The sequence below is a fragment of the Moesziomyces antarcticus genome, assembly GCF_000747765.1.
Source record: "Moesziomyces antarcticus DNA, scaffold: scaffold_v10007, strain JCM 10317, whole genome shotgun sequence".
In the NCBI taxonomy this organism is placed as follows: Eukaryota; Fungi; Basidiomycota; class Ustilaginomycetes; order Ustilaginales; family Ustilaginaceae; genus Moesziomyces; species Moesziomyces antarcticus.
In genome coordinates this window covers 550,359-572,648 of record NW_014639003.1, presented here as the reverse complement: position 1 = coordinate 572,648, position 22,290 = coordinate 550,359, and the positions used below count along the sequence as shown (strand labels likewise).

The 22,290-nt window shown below is 61.7% G+C and overlaps 8 protein-coding genes across 8 annotated transcripts; 4 read left to right on the top strand and 4 right to left on the bottom strand.

Annotated features, from left to right (window-relative positions):
• Positions 1-91: 91 nt before the first annotated feature.
• PAN0_007d3308 (adenylosuccinate lyase) lies at positions 92-1,540 on the top strand (the record flags this gene model as incomplete). The annotated part of the gene is made up of 1 exon (XM_014801392.1): positions 92-1,540. The coding sequence occupies one exon, from the start codon at positions 92-94 to the stop codon at positions 1,538-1,540; it is 1,449 nt and encodes a 482-aa protein (XP_014656878.1).
• Positions 1,541-1,694: 154 nt separating this feature from the next.
• PAN0_007c3307 (adaptor protein complex beta subunit) lies at positions 1,695-3,959 on the bottom strand (the record flags this gene model as incomplete). Its single annotated transcript, XM_014801391.1, has 1 exon — positions 1,695-3,959. One exon carries the CDS (start codon positions 3,957-3,959, stop codon positions 1,695-1,697), a length of 2,265 nt encoding a protein of 754 aa, XP_014656877.1.
• A 714-nt stretch (positions 3,960-4,673) lies between these two features.
• PAN0_007d3306 (RRNA adenine dimethylase) lies at positions 4,674-6,038 on the top strand (the record flags this gene model as incomplete). The annotated part of the gene is made up of 2 exons (XM_014801390.1): positions 4,674-5,038; positions 5,402-6,038. The coding sequence occupies 2 exons, from the start codon at positions 4,674-4,676 to the stop codon at positions 6,036-6,038; spliced, it is 1,002 nt and encodes a 333-aa protein (XP_014656876.1).
• Positions 6,039-6,375: 337 nt separating this feature from the next.
• On the bottom strand, positions 6,376-7,576 carry PAN0_007c3305 (serine threonine specific protein phosphatase; the record flags this gene model as incomplete). The annotated part of the gene is made up of 3 exons (XM_014801389.1): positions 6,376-6,848; positions 6,923-7,262; positions 7,340-7,576. The coding sequence occupies 3 exons, from the start codon at positions 7,574-7,576 to the stop codon at positions 6,376-6,378; spliced, it is 1,050 nt and encodes a 349-aa protein (XP_014656875.1).
• Positions 7,577-8,679: 1,103 nt separating this feature from the next.
• Positions 8,680-12,291, top strand: PAN0_007d3304 (beta and beta-prime subunits of DNA dependent RNA-polymerase; the record flags this gene model as incomplete). Its single annotated transcript, XM_014801388.1, has 2 exons — positions 8,680-10,848; positions 10,933-12,291. 2 exons carry the CDS (start codon positions 8,680-8,682, stop codon positions 12,289-12,291), a joined length of 3,528 nt encoding a protein of 1,175 aa, XP_014656874.1.
• Positions 12,292-12,767: 476 nt separating this feature from the next.
• Positions 12,768-15,640, bottom strand: PAN0_007c3303 (c6 transcription factor; the record flags this gene model as incomplete). The annotated part of the gene is made up of 2 exons (XM_014801387.1): positions 12,768-13,898; positions 13,970-15,640. The coding sequence occupies 2 exons, from the start codon at positions 15,638-15,640 to the stop codon at positions 12,768-12,770; spliced, it is 2,802 nt and encodes a 933-aa protein (XP_014656873.1).
• Positions 15,641-16,909: 1,269 nt separating this feature from the next.
• PAN0_007d3302 (DUF1620-domain-containing protein) lies at positions 16,910-20,272 on the top strand (the record flags this gene model as incomplete). The annotated part of the gene is made up of 1 exon (XM_014801386.1): positions 16,910-20,272. The coding sequence occupies one exon, from the start codon at positions 16,910-16,912 to the stop codon at positions 20,270-20,272; it is 3,363 nt and encodes a 1,120-aa protein (XP_014656872.1).
• A 168-nt stretch (positions 20,273-20,440) lies between these two features.
• PAN0_007c3301 (uncharacterized protein) lies at positions 20,441-21,517 on the bottom strand (the record flags this gene model as incomplete). The annotated part of the gene is made up of 1 exon (XM_014801385.1): positions 20,441-21,517. The coding sequence occupies one exon, from the start codon at positions 21,515-21,517 to the stop codon at positions 20,441-20,443; it is 1,077 nt and encodes a 358-aa protein (XP_014656871.1).
• Between the last annotated feature and the right edge of the window lie 773 nt (positions 21,518-22,290).

Genomic DNA, 22,290 nt, shown 5'->3' with positions numbered 1-22,290 from the left:
CTCGTGTCCGACCCAACGTCTAGCCTTATTCCTTGTCACCACCATCCCCATCCATCCTTCCTCACTCCCCGGTCACCTTTCCAACATCAAAATGGCTTCTTTCGAATCGTGGCAGTCGCCGCTCTCGGCGCGCTATGCGTCCAAGGAGATGTCGGGTCTCTTCTCCAACGCCACTCGCTTCTCCACCTGGCGTGAACTCTGGCTCAACCTCGCCATTGCCGAGCGTGAGCTTGGTCTGGACATCTCCCAGGAGGCCATCGAACAGATGAAGGCCAACCTCACGCTCGACGAGCGCCAGATGGCCCTCGCCGCCGAGGAGGAGAAGCGTCGCCGCCACGACGTCATGGCCCACGTCCACGTCTTTGGCCTCGTCGCTCCCGAGGCCGCCGGAGTGATCCACCTTGGCGCCACCTCGTGCTACGTCACTGACAACGCCGACCTCATCTTCCTGCGCAAGGGCCTCGACCTGCTTCTGCCCAAGCTCGCCCTCGTCATTGAGCGTCTCGCTGCGTTTGCCGAGAAGCACAAGGCGCTGCCCACGCTCGGCTTCACCCACATGCAGCCCGCCCAGCTCACCACCGTGGGCAAGCGCGCCACGCTCTGGATCCAGGAGCTGCTGTGGGATCTGCGCAACATCCAGCGCGCACGCGACGACCTCGGCTTCCGCGGCGTCAAGGGCACCACGGGCACCCAGGCTTCGTTCCTCGCGCTCTTTGACGGCGACCACGCCAAGGTCGAGGCGCTCGACGAGCGTGTCACCGAGCTGTTTGGCTTCCCGCACGCCATGCCCGTCACCGGCCAGACGTACTCGCGCAAGGTCGACATCGACGTGCTCAACAGCCTCTCGAGCTTCTCGGCGTCGGCGCTCAAGATGGCCACGGACATCCGACTGCTCTGCCACCTCAAGGAGGTGGAGGAGCCATTCGAGAAGGACCAGATCGGTTCCTCGGCCATGGCGTACAAGCGCAACCCCATGCGTTCCGAGCGCGTGTGCGGTCTGGCGCGCTGGCTGGGCAACGCGGTCAACTCGGCGCGCGAGACGGCCGGTGCCCAGTGGATGGAGCGTACGCTCGATGACTCTGCCAACCGTCGTCTTTCGATCCCCGAGGCGTTCCTCACTGCCGATGTGATCCTCACCATCCTTCAGAACGTTTCCGAGGGTCTGGTGGTCTACCCGGCCATCATTGCTCGTCGTATCCAGAGCGAGCTGCCCTTTATGGCGACCGAGAACGTCATCATGGCCATGGTGCGTGCCGGTGGTGACCGACAGGAGTGCCACGAGCGCATCCGTGTGCTCTCGCACCAGGCCGCTGCCGAGGTCAAGGAGCACGGTCGCGAGAACGACCTGATCGCAAGGATCAAGGCCGACGCCTACTTTGCGCCCATCATCCCGCAGATGGACCAGCTGCTCGACCCCAAGAGCTTCACTGGCCGCGCCGAACAGCAGGTCGACAGCTTCCTTGCAAAGTGGGTGCGCCCCGCCATCGAGCCCTACCAAGCTGCCATCCAGGGCGCTGGTAAGGCCGAGCTCTCTGTCTAAAGCCCTCTCCCTTCGTCGTCCCGAAATGTACTATATTCTGCCACAAAAGCAAATTCGCAGCCTCGCTTCAAAAGTCTCTCACGTCATCTCATGTTCTCCTTGTGTGCACCAGCAATGCGTTGTGTGACGTGTGATTGAGCAGGTGCATGCAGGATCAAAACAGGCCAAGCAGGTCATCCTGTTGGGACGACTGTGCTGGCTGTGCGGGCTTGGGGCTTGCGGTGGTGTTGGGCACTGGGCTCGTAGACGCCATGGGTTGGGAGAGCGCATTGAGCGCCTGCATGCCGCTCTGTGCGCCTGGCTCGTCGGCTCCCGGCGCGGCATCAAACAGCCCGAGCAGATCATTCAGCCCACCTCCCGCCGCCGGTGCTGGCTTTGCACCGCCTGCCGCCTGCGCCGTGGGCGACGAGATGGATGCACCCATCATCAGACCATCCAGCCCTGCCAGCGCGCCCAGCGCGCCGCCGCCATTGCTCGCCGACCCCGCAGCGGGCGCCGCCTCCACATCGTCGTCGCCAAAGTCGAGCAGGTTCTCGGACTTCTGGCCCTGCACGACGGTGGCGAGCGCCTTTTCGCGCGTGATCTCGTCCTCGCCCGCCTCGGCGCCCAGACTGCGCACGCCGTCGGCGCCGAAGCGCACCTTGCCGATGAACGTCGCTGCGGGTTTGTGGTATGCGCTTGCCAGACTCGACAGCTCGGCCACGAGCTCGTCCAGCACGCCTGGCGGCACCGTCGTGAGCGGGATCGAGATGGGCGGACGCTCGGCCAGCACGACGTTGCGTCCGGCGGCCGAGTCGGACGACGAGAGCAGCCGCCAGTAGATGAAGGCGCGGTCGCGCAGGTCGGGCGAGTCGCACTCCTTGGTCGCCTTCTCGAGCACCTGCTGCACGATCTGCTGCGCCACGCCGCTGTCGGGCTTCTTGAGGAAGGCCTTGACGATGGCGGTGAGCGTCTGGAACTGCACCTGGTATGGCTCATCGGTGAACGAGTCGAGGAAGTGAGCGAGCAGCTCCTCGGCATTCGAGATCTTGTCCGCATACTCGCCCAGGATCCAGATGAGCGATGCCTTGGCCTCGGGCTCGTCGAGCTCCTCGAGGTTGGCGCAGAGCGTGGGGATGATGCCCTCGTAGTTGTGCGGGTACTTGCGGAAGATGTCCTTGATGACCACCACCGCCTCCTGCACGACGTAGCTCACCTTGGTGGCGATGAGGTCGAGCAGCACGTGCACGCATCGTTCGGCGGCTGCGTCGATCTTGATGGCACACTGGCCGATGGCACGGATGGCTCGACGCACAAAGTCGACGTCCACCTCGGAGGCGTACTCCTTGAGCTCCGAGAGGAGCATGTCGACGTTGCGCTCGTTGGCGAGCTTGATCATGATCTCGACCTTTTCGAGCTTGACGTACGAAGGGTCGTTGTACTTGCAAAAGAAGACGCGCAGTTCGTTCTGGAGGATGTCGGGACGCTTCTGCAGCACGAGGTTGATGTTGCGCAGTGCGACCCACTGCACTTCGGGTGCGGACGAGATGAGCGTGACGAGGGGTGGCGCCATCTTACGGACGAGCTGCTTGATGAGCTCATCGTTGGAGCGCACCTTGGCCATGTGGATGAGGACGACTTTGACGGCGCCGAGCACGACGCTTCCGTTGGCGTGTTGGAACTGGGGCATGACACGCTCGCAGATGTGTTCCGCCTGCTTCTCGTCGCGGGCGCGGTAGCGGGCGAGCGAGTTGAGGATGGCGATGCGGCCCCACTCGGTGCACTCGTTGAGCGCGATGAGCAGCTTGGTGAGCACGTCCGGGTCGATCACAAACACGGCCGACTGGCCGGTGGGGTCGCGTTCAAGAGCCGTCTGGTGAATGTCGGTGAGTGCGGTGACGGCGTTGGCGACGACCATAGGGTTGCTGTCGCCGACCATGTCCTTGAGCATGCCGACAAAGCCGCGGTCGACGGCGAGATCGGGCTTGAGGTCGTACAGCTTGGCGACGCAGATGGCGGCGGTCTTGCGCACGTACGGGTTGTCGTCGCGCAGCGACTTTTCGAGCGGGTCGGAGAGGTAGTCGATGATCTTTTCGGCACGGAGGCAGCCCATGGTGCGGATGGCGAGCGCACGGATGAGCGGGTTGGGGTCTTCGGAGTCCTTGACGAACGTGTTGACGGCGAGGATGACGAGCTCGGGCTGCGTCTTGGCGTAGTTCATGAGGTAGAGGTAGACGAGCTTCTTCTGTTCGAGGTCTTCGGTCTGCATGTTTTTGAGCACGTCTGGAAAGAGGCCGCTGACGTCCTTGCCGACGGTCATGTTGGCGATGACGCGCTTGATGGCGTCCTTTCTGCGATCCCTGTATTCCGAGTTGAGGTCGGCGCGCAGCTCAAAGTTCTCGCCCTTGCGGGGAGCGTTGAAGAAGCGCGGGCGGCTCATGACGGGCTATATGTCGGCTGCGATCGGATGGAGTGGCGTGACGAATCGCCGCAAGAGCTAGTGACGGAGATGCCGAGCTTGGCTGAGCCGAGTCTGAGGCTGCTGCTCGGCCAGATGGCACCCAGCGAGCGTCGGCGACGATGTGCGGGCGGAATGCCTGTTCGGAATCGGCACAGCTCAGATGCGACGAGAGGGCGACAGGATGATGGCCGCAGATGCTTTCGTTATCGATCAAAGCGGCGACAGCTGAGGTGGCGATGGGTGACGGTGACGGTAGAGGAGGATGAGTGATGAGCGTGGGATCTGGTGTCGAGAAGCTTCGGAATCGCCGAACTGTGACTTGCCCAACACGATGCGCTCTCGCTCCACAGATTCACCTCAACACCGACGGCGCGCTGCGTGGCTCAGTGCGAGCTGGCTCTCCTTCTCCGCCGGTCGCGCGCTGGCCCAACCGCACCGACGCACGTCCGCCTGGCCCCCGCCCTAACATTCTGAAACATCGAGCGCTCAGTCGGAGCCGAGTGCCTGCCATTTTGAGTTGAATTTTTCCAGGGTTCGGATTTTTTGGCCACCTCTCGCTGCCACGCCCTTGCCTTTTTTTTCTCCCTCACGAGGGTGCGGCTCTGGCAGGAAATTTTTGGCTCCACCCATGCTCAAGACCTACCTCGGCTCCTTCAGCCCTTTGCCAACCCACCACCAACATCGATTGCAACCATGCCGCGAGCGGTCTCTGCCAAGCTATCGCGCCAGCACGAGCCGGCTGCGGGTCTGCGCCCCGGCTCGGCCCGTACCGCTGCCTCCAACCCCAACGCCGCGCACGCCTCGAACCAGAACTCGAGCGCCACCACCAAGAACCCCATCTTCAACACGGACAAGTTCGGCCAGCACATTCTCAAGAACCCGCTCGTCGCGCAGGGCATCGTCGACAAGGCCAACCTCAAACCAACAGACATGGTGCTCGAGGTCGGTCCTGGTACCGGTAACCTTACGGTCCGCATCCTGGAAAAGGCCAAGAAGACCACCGTCGTCGAGATGGACCCACGCATGGCCGCCGAGCTGAGCAAGCGTGTCCAGGGAAAGTGAGTACAAATCACAAACAGCAGCATCGACGACATCAGCAGCGACAGCAGCAGCAGCGCAGACTGGCAGGCGCAGCCCGAGGAGCCCCGGCAGGCCAACATCCCGTCGACCTTTTGATATGATGATCGAATTCATTTACCATCTTTCGTACGAGCCCGGCGTTGCAACCGGACAATGCGGCAACTTTCCAAGATAGCTGAACCCCCGACTCAGAGTACCCGCCGGCGCTCCCTGGCTGGCACTTCCCGCTGCCTCCGCTTGCCTTGATGCTGCCGTTGCTTCTCTGACTCCCACGATAACACCGGACGAACGACGTGCTAACTCACATCGTCTCTGTCTGTCTATTCGCGCAATTCTTGCAGGCCCGAACAGCGCAAGCTCGACATCATGATCGGCGACTTTTGCAAGACCGAACTGCCGTACTTTGACGTATGCATCTCCAATACGCCGTACCAGATCTCGTCGCCGCTCGTCTTCAGGCTGCTCTCGCACCGACCGCTCTTCCGCTGCGCCATTCTCATGTTCCAGCGCGAGTTTGCGCTGCGACTCATCGCTCGCCCCGGCGACAACCTTTGGTGCCGACTTTCGGCCAACGTCCAACTCTACTCGAAGGTGGATCACATCATGAAGGTGTCGCGCAACTCGTTCCGACCTCCTCCGCAAGTCGAATCGAGCGTGGTGAGGATCACGCCGTTGAATCCGCCACCTGCGATTCCCTTCGAAGAGTTTGATGGTCTGACGCGCATCGTGTTTTCGAGGCGCAACAAGACGGTGCGCGCGAGCTTCTTTGATGCGCGCGGAGTGATCGACATGCTTGAGGCCAACTACAAGACCTACTGTGCAGTCAAGGAGATCATGCCGCAGGACAACTTTGCCGACCTCGTCAAGCAGGTGCTCATCGACACCGACACTGCAGAGAACCGTGCCGCAAAGATGGACATCGACGACTTGCTCAAGTTGCTCGCCGCATTCCACGAGAAGGGCATCCACTTTTCGTAGTCCACTCCTCAACCCCACTTAGTCGCCGATCGCATAGATACCCCCTTGTCGCTCTTTTGTACTTGTACGTCTATTATTGCAAAGCATCTTCGTATCGTCTTCATCCTCAACACATCCAATCAGACAGTGGCACAGTGAGAAGAAACAGGCCGTTTGATCAATGCCGGCCATAAGTTTTTTGAGGGGTTGGAGGAGGGAACGGGGAGAGGCAAAGATGTGAGGAGCTACAAATACAACTGCTTTAGAGTGCCAGAATCGAGGTGGCAAGATGAGGGGATGGAAGTTCCTGAAACGATGCGTGGTAGTGCGCATGCGTTTGGCCTAGGGGATGAAGGGATCAGAGGAAATACTGGCTGTGCATGGTGACGGTCCTCGTCTGATCTGGCACGGCGTCAAAGATCTTGAAGTTGGCCTGTGTTGCCTCCCAAGGCTTGCCTGCTTGTGGTGCGTCCCCTGCAGCCGCCGCTGTCTTGGTGGTATCGCCCTGCTCTTCGTCTTGCCCGCTCGCTGCAGCACCCACGAGGGCAGAGGCGCCGTTCTTGCTCTCGTACGCAATCAGGTCGTCCACCGCAAAGATCGACGCCACATTACCGCACCGATAGCAGTAGTTGGGCGCAGACCACACCGTGACGATGTTGTTGTCGTGCATGAGCTTGTAGCCTTCTTGCACCAGCTGGTGCGCGCGCGCTATGAGTGAGAGTCCGTTGACGTGGTTGAACTCTTTCGTCACTGCGCCACCGAACAGCCAGCCAGCTCCACGCGGCGACACCCGCCAGGTCTCGATGTCGTCTGGATCACTCCACATCAAATCTGTCATCACCCAGAGCCGAAGAGGAAGGTCAGTGGCCGAACAGCGAGCGGTAAGGGAAGAAGAGCGGACTTACCACAAAAGGCACCCTCGTGAGGGACTTCCTGTGCACGTGCGATGATGCGGATCTGATCCAACGTCCTCACGTCGGGACTGAGACCGCCGTGAACACACAGCACGCGGCCGTCGATGATGGCGGCGAGATTGAGGTAGTCGAACACCTGGCAGCAGCTCTTCCAAACATTGGCGTTGCCGTACTTGCGCTGGCACTCGTCGTAGAAGCCGTAGACCTGGGTGATCTGTCGGCTCTCGTGGTTGCCGCGAAGCAGCGTGATGCGCGACGGATGTCTTGCCTTGAGCGCCATGAGCAGCGAGAACGTCTCCAAGCTAAAGTAGCCTCGGTCCACAAAGTCGCCCTGTACATGTACGATCGATGAAGGGCAGGTCAGTATGCCGCCATGATTGTGAAAGTGGGCTGGGAGCGCGCACTTACCATAAAGACATAGGAGGTGTCCGGTGGCTCGCCTCCGACGCGGAAGAGCTCGAGGAGGTCCCAAAACTGGCCGTGGATATCACCGCATACTGTCACGGGGCTGGACACGGGCTGAATGTTGCTCTCCTCCATGAGGATGCCTCTGACCATCTCGCACAATGCCTTGATGTCGGGCTCTGGGAGGTATTTGCATTGTCGAAGCTGCTCGATCCAGCTGTCTGGATTGCCGATAGCCATGTTGATAGAGGATCAGCCGAGAGCTGTGACTAGCTGCAAGGTGACGATTCAGCTGCTTGGTATAGATATGGTGTCGGTAGCAAGCAGGCGCAGGGCTGAGTCGAGCGAAGGGATTGTCGTCTCAAGCGTGGGTCGTAAGTCGTGACGATCGGATCAGCCGAGAAGCGGTCCGTCGGAGCTTTTGAGATGGTTGTGGCTGGTTGATCGAGCGCGTTGGATACGATTGGCGAGAGATGTGCGCAGGAACGAACGTCGGCCGATCCGAATGCAAATGAAAGGCGGTGATGAGCAGAGGTTGAAGCATCCGACGAAGGGTGATTTGATTGTCAGCCGGAGTCGAGAGCCAGCATGTCACCGCTCCGCACGCATTCGCGGCCTGCTTTGCTCGACTGACGACGCTGAGACCCTTTTTTGCCGGCCACCGCTGCACCTTGCGATTTCGCAACGCTCCGCAGCCCAACACAGCGCAGCGTAGCAACCGGCGCAGATCCGAATCGGCTTGCGCGAATCGGGCGATCCAATTTTCGCCGCCGCGGAAGTCGGCAATCTAAGAGGTTGGCGCAGCGGCAGCAAAAATCGCGGGCCCTGAGAAGCTTTCGTCAAGAAGCGGCTGCGAAGACGAGAGGGCGCGAGGCGAGCCGAGGCGAACACAAAAACCAAAAATCGCCGCGGTGGGTGGAGAATTTGTTCGGTGCCAGCTGCCTGATCTTCGCACTCTCCTCCCACCTGCGCATATCCTCTTCGACTCGATCACGATCACAACCTCATCCTACCGCACTGTCACATTCACACGGCACGGCGAGATCCTCTCTCTTCATTCGCCACGCCTCTCGGGACACTCGCCATCACATCGACTCACAGCGCCAACCCTCTCAATCCGCACCCCGATCTGCGCAAGGAAGCGTCTACGCCGTTGCTAACTCTACCACCAGCATAGCACCAGGGTGCTAGCCAGTCCATACTGCGCAACTCCGGTAGAACTCGGCCTGTCTCACCTCAATCCTCACCGAACGCAATCCAGCTCGACCAATAATCGACACATCAGGGGCAGGCCTCCCACACACCCGCGGGCGTGCCAGGTGTCTTGACGAGGATTCGACGCCATGGCGCTTCCCTCTAGCCTCGCAGAGATGGCCCAGGCCATGGGTCATCTCCCTCCTCACGCCTCGGACGACCCCATTGCCGCCCTCAAGGCCGCTAACTATATGGGCAAGGGTCTCATGGACCCCATCAAGACCGTCGAGGACAAGTGGCAGCTCGTCCCCGCCTTCCTCCAGGTCAAGGGTCTCGTCAAACAGCACATCGACTCGTACAACTACTTTGTCGACCACGACCTCAAGAACATCATCAAAGCAAACGAGAAGATCACCTCGGACATCGACCCCAAGTTCTACCTCAAGTACACCGACATCACCGTCGGTGAGCCCCGCCGATACGACGGTGATGCGTTGCAGCGCCCCATCACCCCGCACGAGTGCCGTCTGCGCGACATTACCTACTCGGCGCACATCTTTGTCAACATCGAGTACACGCGCGGCTCCAAGATCATTCGCCGCAAGAATGTCGCCATCGGGCGAATCCCAGTCATGCTCCGCAGCAACAAGTGCGTGCTCACCAACAAGTCCGAGAAGGAGCTTGCCAAGATGAGCGAGTGTCCGCTGGATCCAGGAGGATACTTTGTCGTAAAGGGAACTGAAAAGGTCATCCTCGTTCAAGAGCAGCTCTCCAAGAACAGAATCATTGTCGAAGCAGACTCCAAGAAGGGCACCGTCTCCGCCTCCGTCACCTCGTCCACTCACGAGCGCAAGTCCAAGTCCTACGTCCTCACCAAGCACGGCAGGATCTTCCTCAAGCACAACTCGCTCCACGAGGACATCCCCATCGCCATCGCTTTCAAGGCCATGGGCATCCAGGCAGACCGCGAGATCCTCCAGCTCGTCGCCGGCCACGACGACGTCTACAAGGAGCTCTTTGCCATCAATCTCGAGGAGGCCGCGCGGCTCGGCGTCTACACGCGCAAGCAGGCGCTCGACTTTATCGGCGCGCGCGCCAAGGCATCGCGCAAGCCCCTCTCCATGCGACGTCCGCTCGCTGAAGAGGCGCTCGACGTGCTCGCCACCGTCATCATGGCCCACGTGCCCGTCGAGCGTCTCAACTTCCGCCCCAAGGCCATCTACATTGCCTGCATGGTGCGCAGGGTGCTCATGGCCATGCAGGACGAGAAAAAGGTCGACGACCGCGACTACGTCGGAAACAAGAGGCTCGAACTCGCCGGTCAGCTCCTCGCCCTGCTCTTCGAGGACCTCTTCAAGAAGTTCAACTCGGACCTCAAGCTCAACATCGACAAGATCCTCAAGAAGCCCAACCGTACCGTCGAGTTCGATGCCTTCAACCAGTTTCACTTCAATGGCGACTACATCACCTCGGGCTTCGTCCGCGCCATCTCCACCGGCAATTGGAGTCTCAAGCGTTTCAAGATGGAGCGCGCCGGTGTCACCCACGTGCTCAGCCGGCTCTCGTACATCGCCGCACTCGGCATGATGACGCGCATCAGCTCGCAGTTCGAAAAGACCCGCAAAGTGTCCGGTCCGCGTGCGCTCCAGCCCTCCCAGTGGGGTATGCTCTGTCCATCGGACACGCCCGAAGGTGAAGCGTGCGGTCTCGTCAAGAACCTCGCGCTCACCACGCACATCACCACGGACGTGGAGGAGGAGCCCATCGCGCGCGTCGCATTCACGCTCGGCGTCGAGGACATCCACCTCCTCACCGGCGCAGAGCTTTACCGTCCCGACTCGTTCGTCGTCTACCTCAACGGTAACGTGCTCGGTGTCACGCGATTCCCACAGCGCTTCGTGATGCAGTTCCGACGTCTCCGCCGTGCCGGTCGAATCTCGGAGTTCGTCTCGGTCTACACCAACAATCACCACCAGACCGTCTACATCGCTTCCGACGGTGGTCGCATCTGCCGTCCGCTCATCGTCGTCGATGCAGTCACTGGCCAACCGCGGGTCACCGAGGACCACATCCGACAGCTCAAGTCCGGCGCGCGTCGCTTCGACGATTTTCTCCAAAATGGCCTGTTAGAGTATTTGGACGTCAACGAGGAAAATGACTCTAACATTGCTATTTACGAGCGCGACATCAAACCATCATATACAACTCATCTCGAGATCGAACCATTCACCATCCTCGGCGCCGTCGCTGGCCTCATTCCCTACCCTCAACACAACCAATCGCCCCGCCTAGCGTATCATTTGCGTATCATTTTCCTCGTTTTCTGCGCAGAGCCGCTTCGTTTTGGGCACTTATACTGACACTCAGCTTTGTTTTGCTCCCCCCGCCTTTTTCGTCAACAGTGCGCCATGGCGAAGCAGGCTCAAGGTTCGATCGGCTACAACCAGCTCGAACGCATCGACACGCTGCTGTACCTCATGGTATACCCGCAAGAACCCATGGTCAAGACGCGAACCATCGAGCTCGTCGGGTACGACAAGCTGCCGGCGGGACAAAACGCGATGGTAGCGGTGATGTCATTCTCTGGCTACGATATCGAGGATGCGCTGCTGCTCAACAAGGCATCGTTGGACCGCGGCTTCGGCCGGTGTCAGACCATGAAGAAGTCGTCGACGGTAATTCGCAAATACCCGAACGGTACTCACGATCGTTTGGCGGATGCGCCCGTCGATGAGACCACTGGCAAACGGCAGAAGCGCTACGACATCCTGGAAGCGGACGGCATTGCGGGTGTTGGCGAGCGCGTCGATCAAGGCGACGTCTACGTCAACAAGCAGACACCTGTCAATGCCAACGACAACTCGTCCACGGCCATCATGATCGGTGCCTCCAACGCCGCCGCCTCCGTGGCTTACAAGTCGGCACCGCTGTCGTACAAGCCGCCTGTGTCGGGCTACATCGACCAGGTGCTCATCACAGATACTGATTCTGACCAGACGCTCATCAAAGCGCTTGTCCGCCAGACCCGCCGTCCCGAACTCGGCGACAAGTTCTCCTCGCGACACGGTCAGAAGGGTGTCTGCGGTTTGATCGTCCAGCAGGAGGACATGCCGTTCAGCGACCGAGGCATCAACCCGGACATCATCATGAACCCGCACGGATTCCCGTCGCGCATGACGGTCGGCAAGATGATCGAGCTGCTTTCGGGCAAAGCGGGCGTCGTCACGGGTACGCTCCAGTACGGCACGGCGTTTGGCGGTTCTCAGGTTGAAGACATGTCGAGGTTGTTGGTCGAGAACGGGTACAACTATGCAGCGAAGGAAACGCTTACTTCTGGCATTACGGGTCAACCTCTGGAGGCCTACGTCTACTTTGGTCCGATCTACTACCAGAGGCTGAAGCACATGGTGCAGGACAAGATGCACGCCCGAGCGCGCGGTCCGCGTGCGGTCCTGACGCGCCAGCCTACCGAGGGTCGTTCGCGCGACGGTGGTCTGCGTCTCGGCGAGATGGAGCGAGACTGTCTCATCGGCTATGGCGCGACGCAGCTGTTGCTCGAGCGATTGATGATCAGTTCCGACGCCTTCACGGTACATGCGTGCCAGAGGTGTGGTTTGATGGGTTACAACGGCTTCTGCCCGTACTGCTCGAGCAGCAAGCACGTCGTCCAGCTCACCATTCCGTACGGCACCAAGCTGATGCTGCAGGAGCTCATGGCCATGCAAGTCGTTCCGCGTCTTGTGCTCGAGGACGCCATCTGATCTGCATCCCCGCGCGCCATTTGATCCGCATCCCGCATGTGCGCCGTCTCATCCGCATTCACCCGCACATGGTCCCTCACATCCGCATCGCATCCGCACATGCGTCATCGATCCGCAACGTACGCATACACGCGCCATCTGGCTCGCATACCCCACAAGCACCATTCGATCCGTATCCCCCACGTGCGTCCACTGATCGGCATTGTACCCGCACAATTCCGTACCTCGTGCTCGGGGGAACGACCTCTGATCCACGTTCCCCAACTTAGCGATCTGATCCGCATTGCATCCGCACATCGACAGATGCGCCATCTGATCCGCGTTTACCCGCACATCCATGTATTCTACTCATTCACATCAAGCACACGTTGTCCCGTCTGTTCACACACCACATCGAACGCAAACCGCCTTCCGTGCTGGCTGAGTGTGTATATGATTGACTGCTACCACTCGCGTTCTTTCTCGCGCGCATAGACCTAGAACAGCCCCATCTCGCGCAGGAAACGGTCGAAGCTGAGTTCTGCCATCTTGGGGAGCTCCTTGACGGCCTCGACGAGCTGTGGGAGGTACGGATGGTCGCCTCCGCGGAACCGCTTAAAGATGTCGAGATACTTGTGCAAGATGGCCTCGATGGCGTAGCTGGGCGAAAAGGCCTTGTCGAGCGGTACACCGCCGAGGGTTGGTGCAGTTGAAGACGTGGATGGATGATCGGTCGCCACGTCCATGGCCGAATTGGACGCAGGGCTTTGGTATTGTCCAACACTGCTTGCGTCGGGTGGCGACGGGCCAAAGTACGGTCCAAACAGCGTAGGGTCCGTCTTGATCGGATCGCCCTCGAACGGCACCGACATGGCAATCGCGGGATAGTCGCGACACACAATCACGAGCGTCTGTGCAATGTCGTTGAGCTTGCGCGTGAGGCCGATACCGTGCGCCTCCATAGACCGCAACGAGAGCGAGTTGCACACGCGCAGCGTCTCGCGTGCAATGTCGATGGCATAGTCGATGCGCAACGGCTCCTCCTCCGCATCCGCCGTCAACAGACCGTGCGAGCGACACGTCATCCACAACCGATTCAGCAGCCACTGTCGCGTCACCTCGACATCCGCCTTCTGCACCTTGCTCTTGTCCCAATCCGACTTGGAGTGCAAGCCACCACCACCGCCACCGCCCTGCGCATCCTCCGCTTTGGCGCCCGACGCCATGTGGCTGGCGTATGGATGGTGCCTACGCTCGCCGTGCGTGGTGTCCCTGCGCATCGGCCCCGTGTTGGCGCGGTCGCGGTGGAACGATTCCTTCTCCTTCTGCTCATCCTCGTCGCTCTCCTTGATCGCCCTGTGCAGCTGCACCGCTCGTTCCGCATCGAGATAGTCGCACCCGGGCCCAGGGCACTTGCGGTTCCAGCAGTCGACAAACTTTTCGTCGACCACGTCAAACAGCCGACTCTGCAGGTTGGGAAAGTCTTGCAGCTGGGCCACGTCGAACTTTCTGCGGATCGAGTCGGTCGCCTTCCTGGGATTGCCTCTGAACGTGATGGACGAGCCGGACTGGATCGCGTACGCGCGCTCCGTGATGGCGAGCAGCAGGTACGCACGCAGGCGGCGCTCCTGTTCGTCCTTGTCCACAGATTCTCGTACGACGACGTCTCGTGGATGCGCAGCAGGTATCCGAGCGTCACCGCCTCGCGCAGCCGGAACCACGCCGCATTCTCCTCGCCCAGCCCAAAGAGCGTGCCAAAGATGAAGAAGGAGCACATGATGGCCTCGAGCGACGGATGGCTGCCGAGCAGCGCGCTGTTGCGCATCTTGACCGACTCCTCGAGCAGGCGGCGCACCTTGCGTTTGCGCGACGAGCTGTCCACGGGATCGGTCGAGTCGACGGGCTGGCACAGCGCAAACGCCGAGAGCGCGATGAGCATGGCGCCGAGCTGCGGGTCGGTGCGATGCTCGCCGCGGTCGATCTTGTCAAACACCCAGGCGCGTGTGAAGACAGGCATGATGGACTGGAGGCGTTCAAAGAAGATGGCGATGTTGGGGATGAGCACCGAGTCGGAGAGCGGATGAGCCTCGTTGGCGTCGCTTTCGGAGTAGGTGACCGAGCCGGGCGTCGAGGAGGGTCCGCCGAGCATCTGGCTGTTCTGGCCGAGCACGTCGAGGAAGGTCTGGCGTCCTTGGAACGAGCCGTTGCCGTGTGCATTGTAGGGCTGATGGAATCCATTCGCATTTCCGCCCATGCCGTTTCCGGCGCTGCCTGAGCTGCCGTCGTGAGGGAGGCCGCCCGAGTTCATGTCGAGCAAGACGTTGCGCCTGCGCTCGCCGCCGCCATCCTGCGGATTGAGATAGGAATCGGCGAGCGAGGTGCCAAAGTCCGGCAGGCGAAGGCTGGCAGCCACATCCGGGGCAAGCTCGGAGAAAGAGCCGCCGAGACCCTCTGAGAAGGTCTCGGAGGGAGCAAAGCCAAAGTTGGAATTTGATGCGGAAGCGCCGGCGGCGGCGGACGATGACTGGCGTTGGTGATGTGGGGGTGGAGGTTGGTTCTGGAAGCTCTGGTGGGATGGATAGGAATGCGACGGCGAATGATAGGGCTGGTGGGGAGCATGATGGCTCGAAGAGGCATTCGAGGCTGCGAGATGCGAGGGCGGATAATCTGGCTGGCCATAGGAGCCGTGCGAGGGATAGCGATGGGCTGGCGAGCGTGCCGAGGGGCTCGACCAGTGGGAGGATGGTGATGGCTGCTGGGCGGGACCGGAGGGGCCAGCGGCTGAGCTGCCATCGAATCTGCCGTATCCGCCATACGAGTTGCGAGAGCCAGAGGGACCGTCGCGAGAGTAGAGGCTGGAGCCACCCATCATTTGGGACGGAGAGTTGGCGCTGGGAGGGACGCCGGGAGGGCTCATTGCGGCGCTACCTGCGGGAGGCGGAGGATAGTGGCGGGGCGAATGCGCATGTGGATGTGGATGCGGATGCGAGTGCCCTGACGGAGGCAGGATGGCGCGCGGTGCGGATGGACTGGGATTGGTGATGGCGGCATGCTCGCCAGGGAGCCTCGCGCCCGGTGGCGACGGGACGAGGTCGGTAGCGGCGGCAGGGTTGTGACCCTTGCGCAGCAGATCGATGCGTCTGCCGGATGCCTGCTTGCCCTTGGAAGCCTTGATCCAGGTGCAGCTGATGTTGAGACGGAGGCAGTTGTCGCAGGGGTTTTCGTGATTGCAGCGGACGCGGCGGTGATGGCAGGCGTCGCAGGCACGGAGCACCTTCTTGGGCTTATCTTTCGAGTCGTCGTCGTTGTTGTTGCTGCCAGCAGAGGCGCCCGCCTCGTGGCGAAACGCCTTGGAGTCGTCCTTGGGCATGAGCGTGGGAACCGCTTCGGACGAGATCCGATCCGTTTGGCAAGCACTGGCGGTGAGGCAGCGGGTCGGCAGAGGAGGCGAATGCGTATGTCACTAGCAACTACAGCAGCAGCAGCGCGTGTGTATCGACTTGAGCTGCGGATGTGCCGCGACCGAGCGAGCGCGGATGTGATCGATTGCGCCGGCCAAAATGAACTCGTTGCGGACCGGTGCAGGTGGATGCGGATCAGGCCGAAGCGGGATGCTTGCGCCGCTGTGAAGTGGGAAGGCCAAGCGTAGGTGCGGCGGAATCACCGACGATCGAGGGGCTGGCTGGAGAGCGGCGTCGCTGCCGGGCCGATTCAGAGCAAGTGGAAGTGGATGCAGCCGATGCAGCTTCGACAGCGATGGTGGGATTGCAGCTGCTGACAGCGCGTAGGATATGCACGCGTTGAATGCGACGAGACGACAACAACCTTGACGCTGCTCGGGTTCTGCTGTCGTATGCAGCTGGTGGTGTGTCAAGGTGCAGCCGCAAGTGGTAGGCGCAGCGGGAACGAGATGAAGGACAGACGGATGGCCAGCTACTGTACAGCGACGAGACAATAATGCGAAGCGGGATGCAGTGCGGGGCGGGGCGAAGCAACAGCGAGGCTCGACCGAGGCCGGTTGCGCACAGCTTCCAGCGCTCCGTGCGGACAGCAGCAGCAGCAGAAGTGCGGGAATCCCGATGCTAGTCCTCTCTCTCTCTCTCTCGTGTGAACGCGCGATCTGCGCTGTCATGAGGCAGATGGCCGACTCAGCCGAGCGCGCTCCTAGACTCTGGGCGGTTGGCCCGTCGAAAGTGCGATGCCGGCCTTGGCAGTCGCTCTCTGTGTGTGCCTGCCGTCTGTATGGATTCGGCTCGCGAGTGGGCTAAGCTACGCGCCGCGCCGATTTGTGCAGGGTCCTGGGGAAAGCCTCTCGCGTCCGTGCTCGGCTCCGCGCGCATCGCCCGATTTTCGCTCTGGCTCAGCGACGCCGATAGGCGCTAGAGTCAGAGCCTGTGCGTTGGTTGGATTTCCGCGTCGGCCTCGCTCCTGGACAGGCTGCTGCTTCCAACGCACTGATCAGAAAGGCACGCAGGCGCGTGGAGCGACGGTGTTAGTTTGGCAGGATTACAGTGCGCACGGCCGGGCGAGAAGCTTCCAGCGGCGCAGTTCAACACCAGCCCAAGCCCATCCTCATCAAAGGCTCGTCACCGGACACCATCGCAAAACGCGGCTGCTCGACGTCGCCGCCGACCTCAAGATGCACACTCCGACGTCCTCATCCGCGCGGCGTAGCTTAGGCCGCTGGGCAACGGCCGCCCTGCTTGCCACGCTGCTCGCGCTCCTGCTCAGCGCCAACAGCGTCGCCGCCCTTTCCAAGACCGAGGCGGGCATCATCGACTGGCACATCCCACGCATCGGCGTGCCGCTCGCATCCAACGACTCGGCCACCCCGTACCTCGCCCCGCACTTCCACCGCATCATCAAGCCCGACGCAGACATCAAGGACAAGGCTCAGACCGCCATCTTTGTCGCCACCGAGTCCAACACCGTCGGCGCCCTCAACCCGCGCAATGGTGCCATCGTCTGGCGCCAGATCCTTGAAAAGCACGACCAGGTGCTGCTCCACAAGCAGTTCGGCGAGGTCGCACTCACCGTCTCGGGCAACGGCGGCGCCAACGTGCGCATCTACCACGCATTCACCGGCTATCTCATCTGGGAGTCCAAGCTGCACAGCATCGCCGACGGCCTGCTGCCTGTGCCCGGCTTCCCAGCCGCCGATGCTGCCTTCCTCACCGAAGGCGCCACAGCCGAGAGGCCGCCCGATGTCGTCGTCATCTCCAACGCCCAGACCGTCCGCAGACTCGACGGTGCTTATGGGCAGGAGGTGTGGAAATGGCAGCCCGAAGACGACATTTCGCGCCGCTCTCTCATTCGCGTGATTGCCAACAAGGACAAGATCCACGTCGTCTCGCTCGTACGCAACGCCGGCTCTACATACAGCTCCCTCTCCGTCTCCACGCTGTCCGCACACAACGGACAGCTCCTCGCAAGCCACGACATCCCTTCGGGCCTCAGCTCCGCCGCTGATGTCGTCGTCGTCGCCTGGAACACGCTACCCAACCTGCCTCCTACCGCCAACCCAGGCTCGTGGGTCGCTTGGCTCAACAAGGACGGCACCGTCCGCGCCGCCCCGCTCGACCCCCCGAGCAAGCGCTTCGCTCAGCCCCAGGTCGTCTACCCCAAACGCCCAGAGTCCACCTTCACCGGTCTCGTTGACCCAGGCCTTTCCAACAAGGGCCTCTTCGTCGCACGCCGCTCCGACGGCCTCGCCGAGGTGCTCAAGGTGTCTGCCGACGCCAAATTCGCCAGCTTCTGGGAGTTCGAGGAGGACGCGCACGATGCCGTCTACGCCGGCACTTATGACCGACAGGGACGCGCCTACCTCCAGCGCATCTTCTTCTCCCGCGCCCAACATCTGCTCAACTTCCACTTCCTCTGGGCCGATGCCAACAACGGCGGCGAGGGCCAGGTCAGCGGATTCTCCTTCCAATGGGACCACGACCTACACGGCAACGTACACGCCGCCACCTTCGAGGCGAGCCAGGTCGGCCAGTACCAGCTCGCCACGCGCACCGTGCTTGTCACCTCGAGCGGCTCCGTACGCATGTTGCTCGAGGACCAGCACCAGTGGATCGTCGAGGAGGGTCTCACCCAGACCACCCACGCCACCTTTGTCGACCTCCCGGAGAAGAAGCTCACCGACATCCCCGGCGGCGCCGCCAGTCTCGACAACGAGGGCTTTGTCCGCCGCGTCGTCCGACACGTCATCTCGCTCAAGGACCTGCCGCAGTACACCGTGGCATTTGCCACGCGCTTCGCCACCGGATCGTACGGCAGCCTCGAGCAGCTCGGTCTGAGCAAATCGGCCTCGGCGAGCTCGGCGGCAGCGGCGACGACGACCATGGTCAAGGAGGGCAACAAGCCCGCACGCAAGAGGGCCGACCAGGAGCAGAAGCCCACGTCGCTGGCACCGCGCGTCGCCTCGGCCAACACCACGTCCAGCCTCTTCCGCGATCCGTTCGGCTTCCGCAAGCTCGTCGTCGTCGCCACCGCCAAGGGCAAGGTGTATGCGCTCGATACCCTCGCCAAGGACACGGTCGTGTGGGAAAAGTCGCTCGTCGGATACGGCGACGGCGAAGGCGAGCACGAGCCGCACATCAGCATCAAGCTCATGCAGACCGTGCGCGAGCTGTCGACCGACGGAAAGAGCCCGCTGCTCGCGATCGTCGCAGAGGTCGAGCTCCAGCCCGGGCTGCACAGCACGCGCGTGTTCGAGCTCAACCCGCTCACAGGCGAGTTCCTCAACGATGCGTCGTCGGGCCAGAACGTGTTTGTGGGCAAGTGCCGCGACGCGTTCCTGCTTCCTCAGGCGGTCGAGGACCCGGTCGAGAGGCAGCAGTCGCTCGGGCTGGTCGACCAAAACAACCACCTCTATCTCTACCCGGACACGCTCGCCGTTGCAGAGCGCTTCGAGCCGCTGTCGGGCCGCTACTACTTTGCGGTGCAAGAGCCGGCTGCTGCGGCGGGTTCGTCGGTCAACTTTGTCGGGTATGCGGTCGAGCAGGGCGTGAGCAGCGTGCACAAGTCCAAGCAGGTGTGGACGTGGAGTGTGCCTGCGGGCGAGGAGGTGGTGCAGGTGGTGCAGGCGCCGAGCAAGGATGCGATTGCGTCGTTCGGACGCGTGCTCGGCGACCGCTCAACGCTGTACAAGTACCTCAACCCGCACGCGCAGCTCGTCGTCACGGCGGCACGCGCGAGCAACCAGGCGCATCTCTACCTCCTCGACACCGTCACGGGCAGCATGCTGTACGAGCTGCAGCTGGATGAGGTGGATACGGCGCAGCCTGTGCGCGCGCATATGGTGGAGAACTGGGTGACGGCCACCTACGCCGTGCGCAATGCGGACGAGGGTATGGCGACGCGCATCGTTACGGTCGAGCTGTACGAGCAGCCCGATGCGCCTACGGCGGAGCAGAAGCGTTCGATCGCGGCATCGTGGAGCGGACTCACGGGCAACTTTAGCAGCTTTACCGGCGACACTAGTGCGCAGGGTAAGGGTGTGCTCCCGCTGGCGTATGTGCAGTCGTTCCTATACAGTGGCGGCAGCGTCCAGGCGCTTGCGACTACGACGACCAAGTTCGGAATTGCGCTCAAGAATCTGCTGGTCGCGACGAATCAGGAGTCGATTGTGTCGATTCCGCGTCGGCTGTTGGATCCGCGCCGACCGATCGGAAAGCCGAGCAAGACCGAGGCCGAGGAGTACAACATCCCGTACGCGCCCATGATCCCGGAAGATCCAAAGTGGATCATTAACCACATCTTTCCCGCTGCAGGCATCCAGGCGATTGCTACGGGGCCGGCACTGCTCGAAAGCACCGCCACCGTGTACGCGTATGGGCTCGACTCGTTCGCCACGCGCGTCAGCCCCTCGGGCCAATTCGACATCCTCCAGAGCTCGTTCAACAAGCCCCAGCTGCTGCTCACCATCGCCATCCTCTCGGTCGGTATCGCACTCACCCGCCCCATGGTGCGCAACAAGAACCTCGCCCTCCGATGGTAAAGCCACCGCGATTTGAAACAAAAGAACAGGTATACATGCGTTTCGAAGAGCGCCTCGGCTGAAGGTCGCGCACTTTGCTAGAATACAATACATTCGGGAAACCGCGACGGAAAGAGACCGGGGGGGAAGGGAAACGAGGGCGGCACGATGGTGATGAGATCTGGGGGTTCATGACTTGTGGTGGTCTGGTGGGATTTGATGCGAGTATCGGTTGTCGAGCTCGGCTCTGAGGCGGTCGATCTGGGCGCGTGCGTCGTCGAGCTGCGCAGTGAGGTCGCCCATGGCTTGATCCATGAGCAGCTTTTCGAGCGTCCACTTTTCGATGTTGCTGGCCTCGTTGTGTTTGAGGTCCTGGATGTAGCGCGCGGCGGCGTGGATGATGGCGCCCTTGTTGGTGTTTTTCTCCTCGCACCCAGGCACGATCATCGAGAGCTGCGTGATGCCGTCGTTGATCGCGCTGCGGCGACGACGCTCGACCTCCTTGTGGTTGTCTTTGCGCTGGCGATCCAGCTCGGGTCCACGCGGTCGCTTGAGGCCGCGGGCGGGTGAGGCTGAGCCTCCGGCAGAGTCGTAGTCCATCGACTCGTCCGCTTCGCCGGCACCTGGATGCGGCGGCGCTTGGCCAGCTTGCGGCTGCTGAAGGTGCGAGGCTGCGGCGAGCGAGCCTAAGCTCGCAATGGCTGCAGCCGTGGCCGAGTCGGTGGCGGACTTGACCGCTGCGATCGCCGCCGACGTGTCGGCATCGAGCTCCTTGCCGTCGAGCTGGTCGGGATACTCGACGCCGGGCGGCGGCGGTGCGTCGCCGAGGTCTTTGGCGTCTGCCTTGTCGTTGGCCGCGCTGCGTTTGAGACCGGACGCGATGCTGGTGAGCGCGCTGGCTGCCTGACCGAGTCCGGGCGCGATACCGTCGCCAAAGGCAGCACCGTCCGCCGCGTCGCCATTGCGGGCCTCGGACGCGCGTGCCGCCGCCACGATCGACGCCAGCTGCTCCTGATTCAGGCCTGCCAGGATGTTGGACACGTCGCGCTCGATGTGGTCGCGCTCCGCCGGGTCAGCGTTTGGATCAAGCGCAGCCGCCGCTGCTGCCGCTACCGCCGCCGAGCTGGGCTCGCTGCGCTGCGCGGTCTCGTCGACGTGCTCGCCCGATCCATTGTGCGCCGTGGCCACGTCGGCCTGGTGCTCCTGAGCAGGCGCTGATGATGTTGTCGCGTCCGACATGCCCTGGTTGTACTGGATGACTGGCATCCGACTCGATCTCTAAGTGCTTGCAATCAACAGAGCCAACACGAACACGACTGCACCTCGGCGATGACACGAAAGACGCGTGCCGTGGGTCCAGCCCCGAAGCGCTGATGGCGAAGCACGCAAGCCGCAAGCGAGCGGAAGCGGGAGTATGTAGGAGGAGGCGGACGCGGCGAGGCAAGTGCGGAGACAAAGTGTTGGACTTTGGTGTGGAGCTGGTGTCGATCTCGCGTGCGGCGTCGCGTAGAGCGTTGGGTTGGCGTCCGAGTCGTGAATATTCGCAACCAGGTCACGGGATGATGGTTCGATGGCGAGCAGGTCACGTTTTTTCCTTTGGCCCCCCAGGCTGCCGAGTCGAGTTTCGAGGGGGGACACCGTCTCGTGCGATAGACGCGTAAGCCAAGCCCCTCGTTTCTAAAATCGCCTCGCCCTCGCTGCTGGCCCGAGCACCTCCAATCAGTCAGTCACAGGCACCACCAGTTACTGTGCTCAGCACGCTGTGACACGATCGATAGCGTTGCAATGCCTCGCTCTACGGTATCATTGAGCCGATGGCTGACTCCCCAATAGTCGAAGCAGTGTGATTGTGACAGAGGCTGGGTCGGACAGCTCCGAAAGTGAGAGCGAGTGTGCTGTGGCTTTGGCTAAATGAACTCGGCTGGTGAGGAGGGCGTGGCCCGCCTCTCCCACGACGAGAGCGGATCGATTGGTCACAGCTGCAGCTGCACAACTTGCGTCGAGTTGAACTGCCACTTGAGCTGACCCAAAGTGGCGAA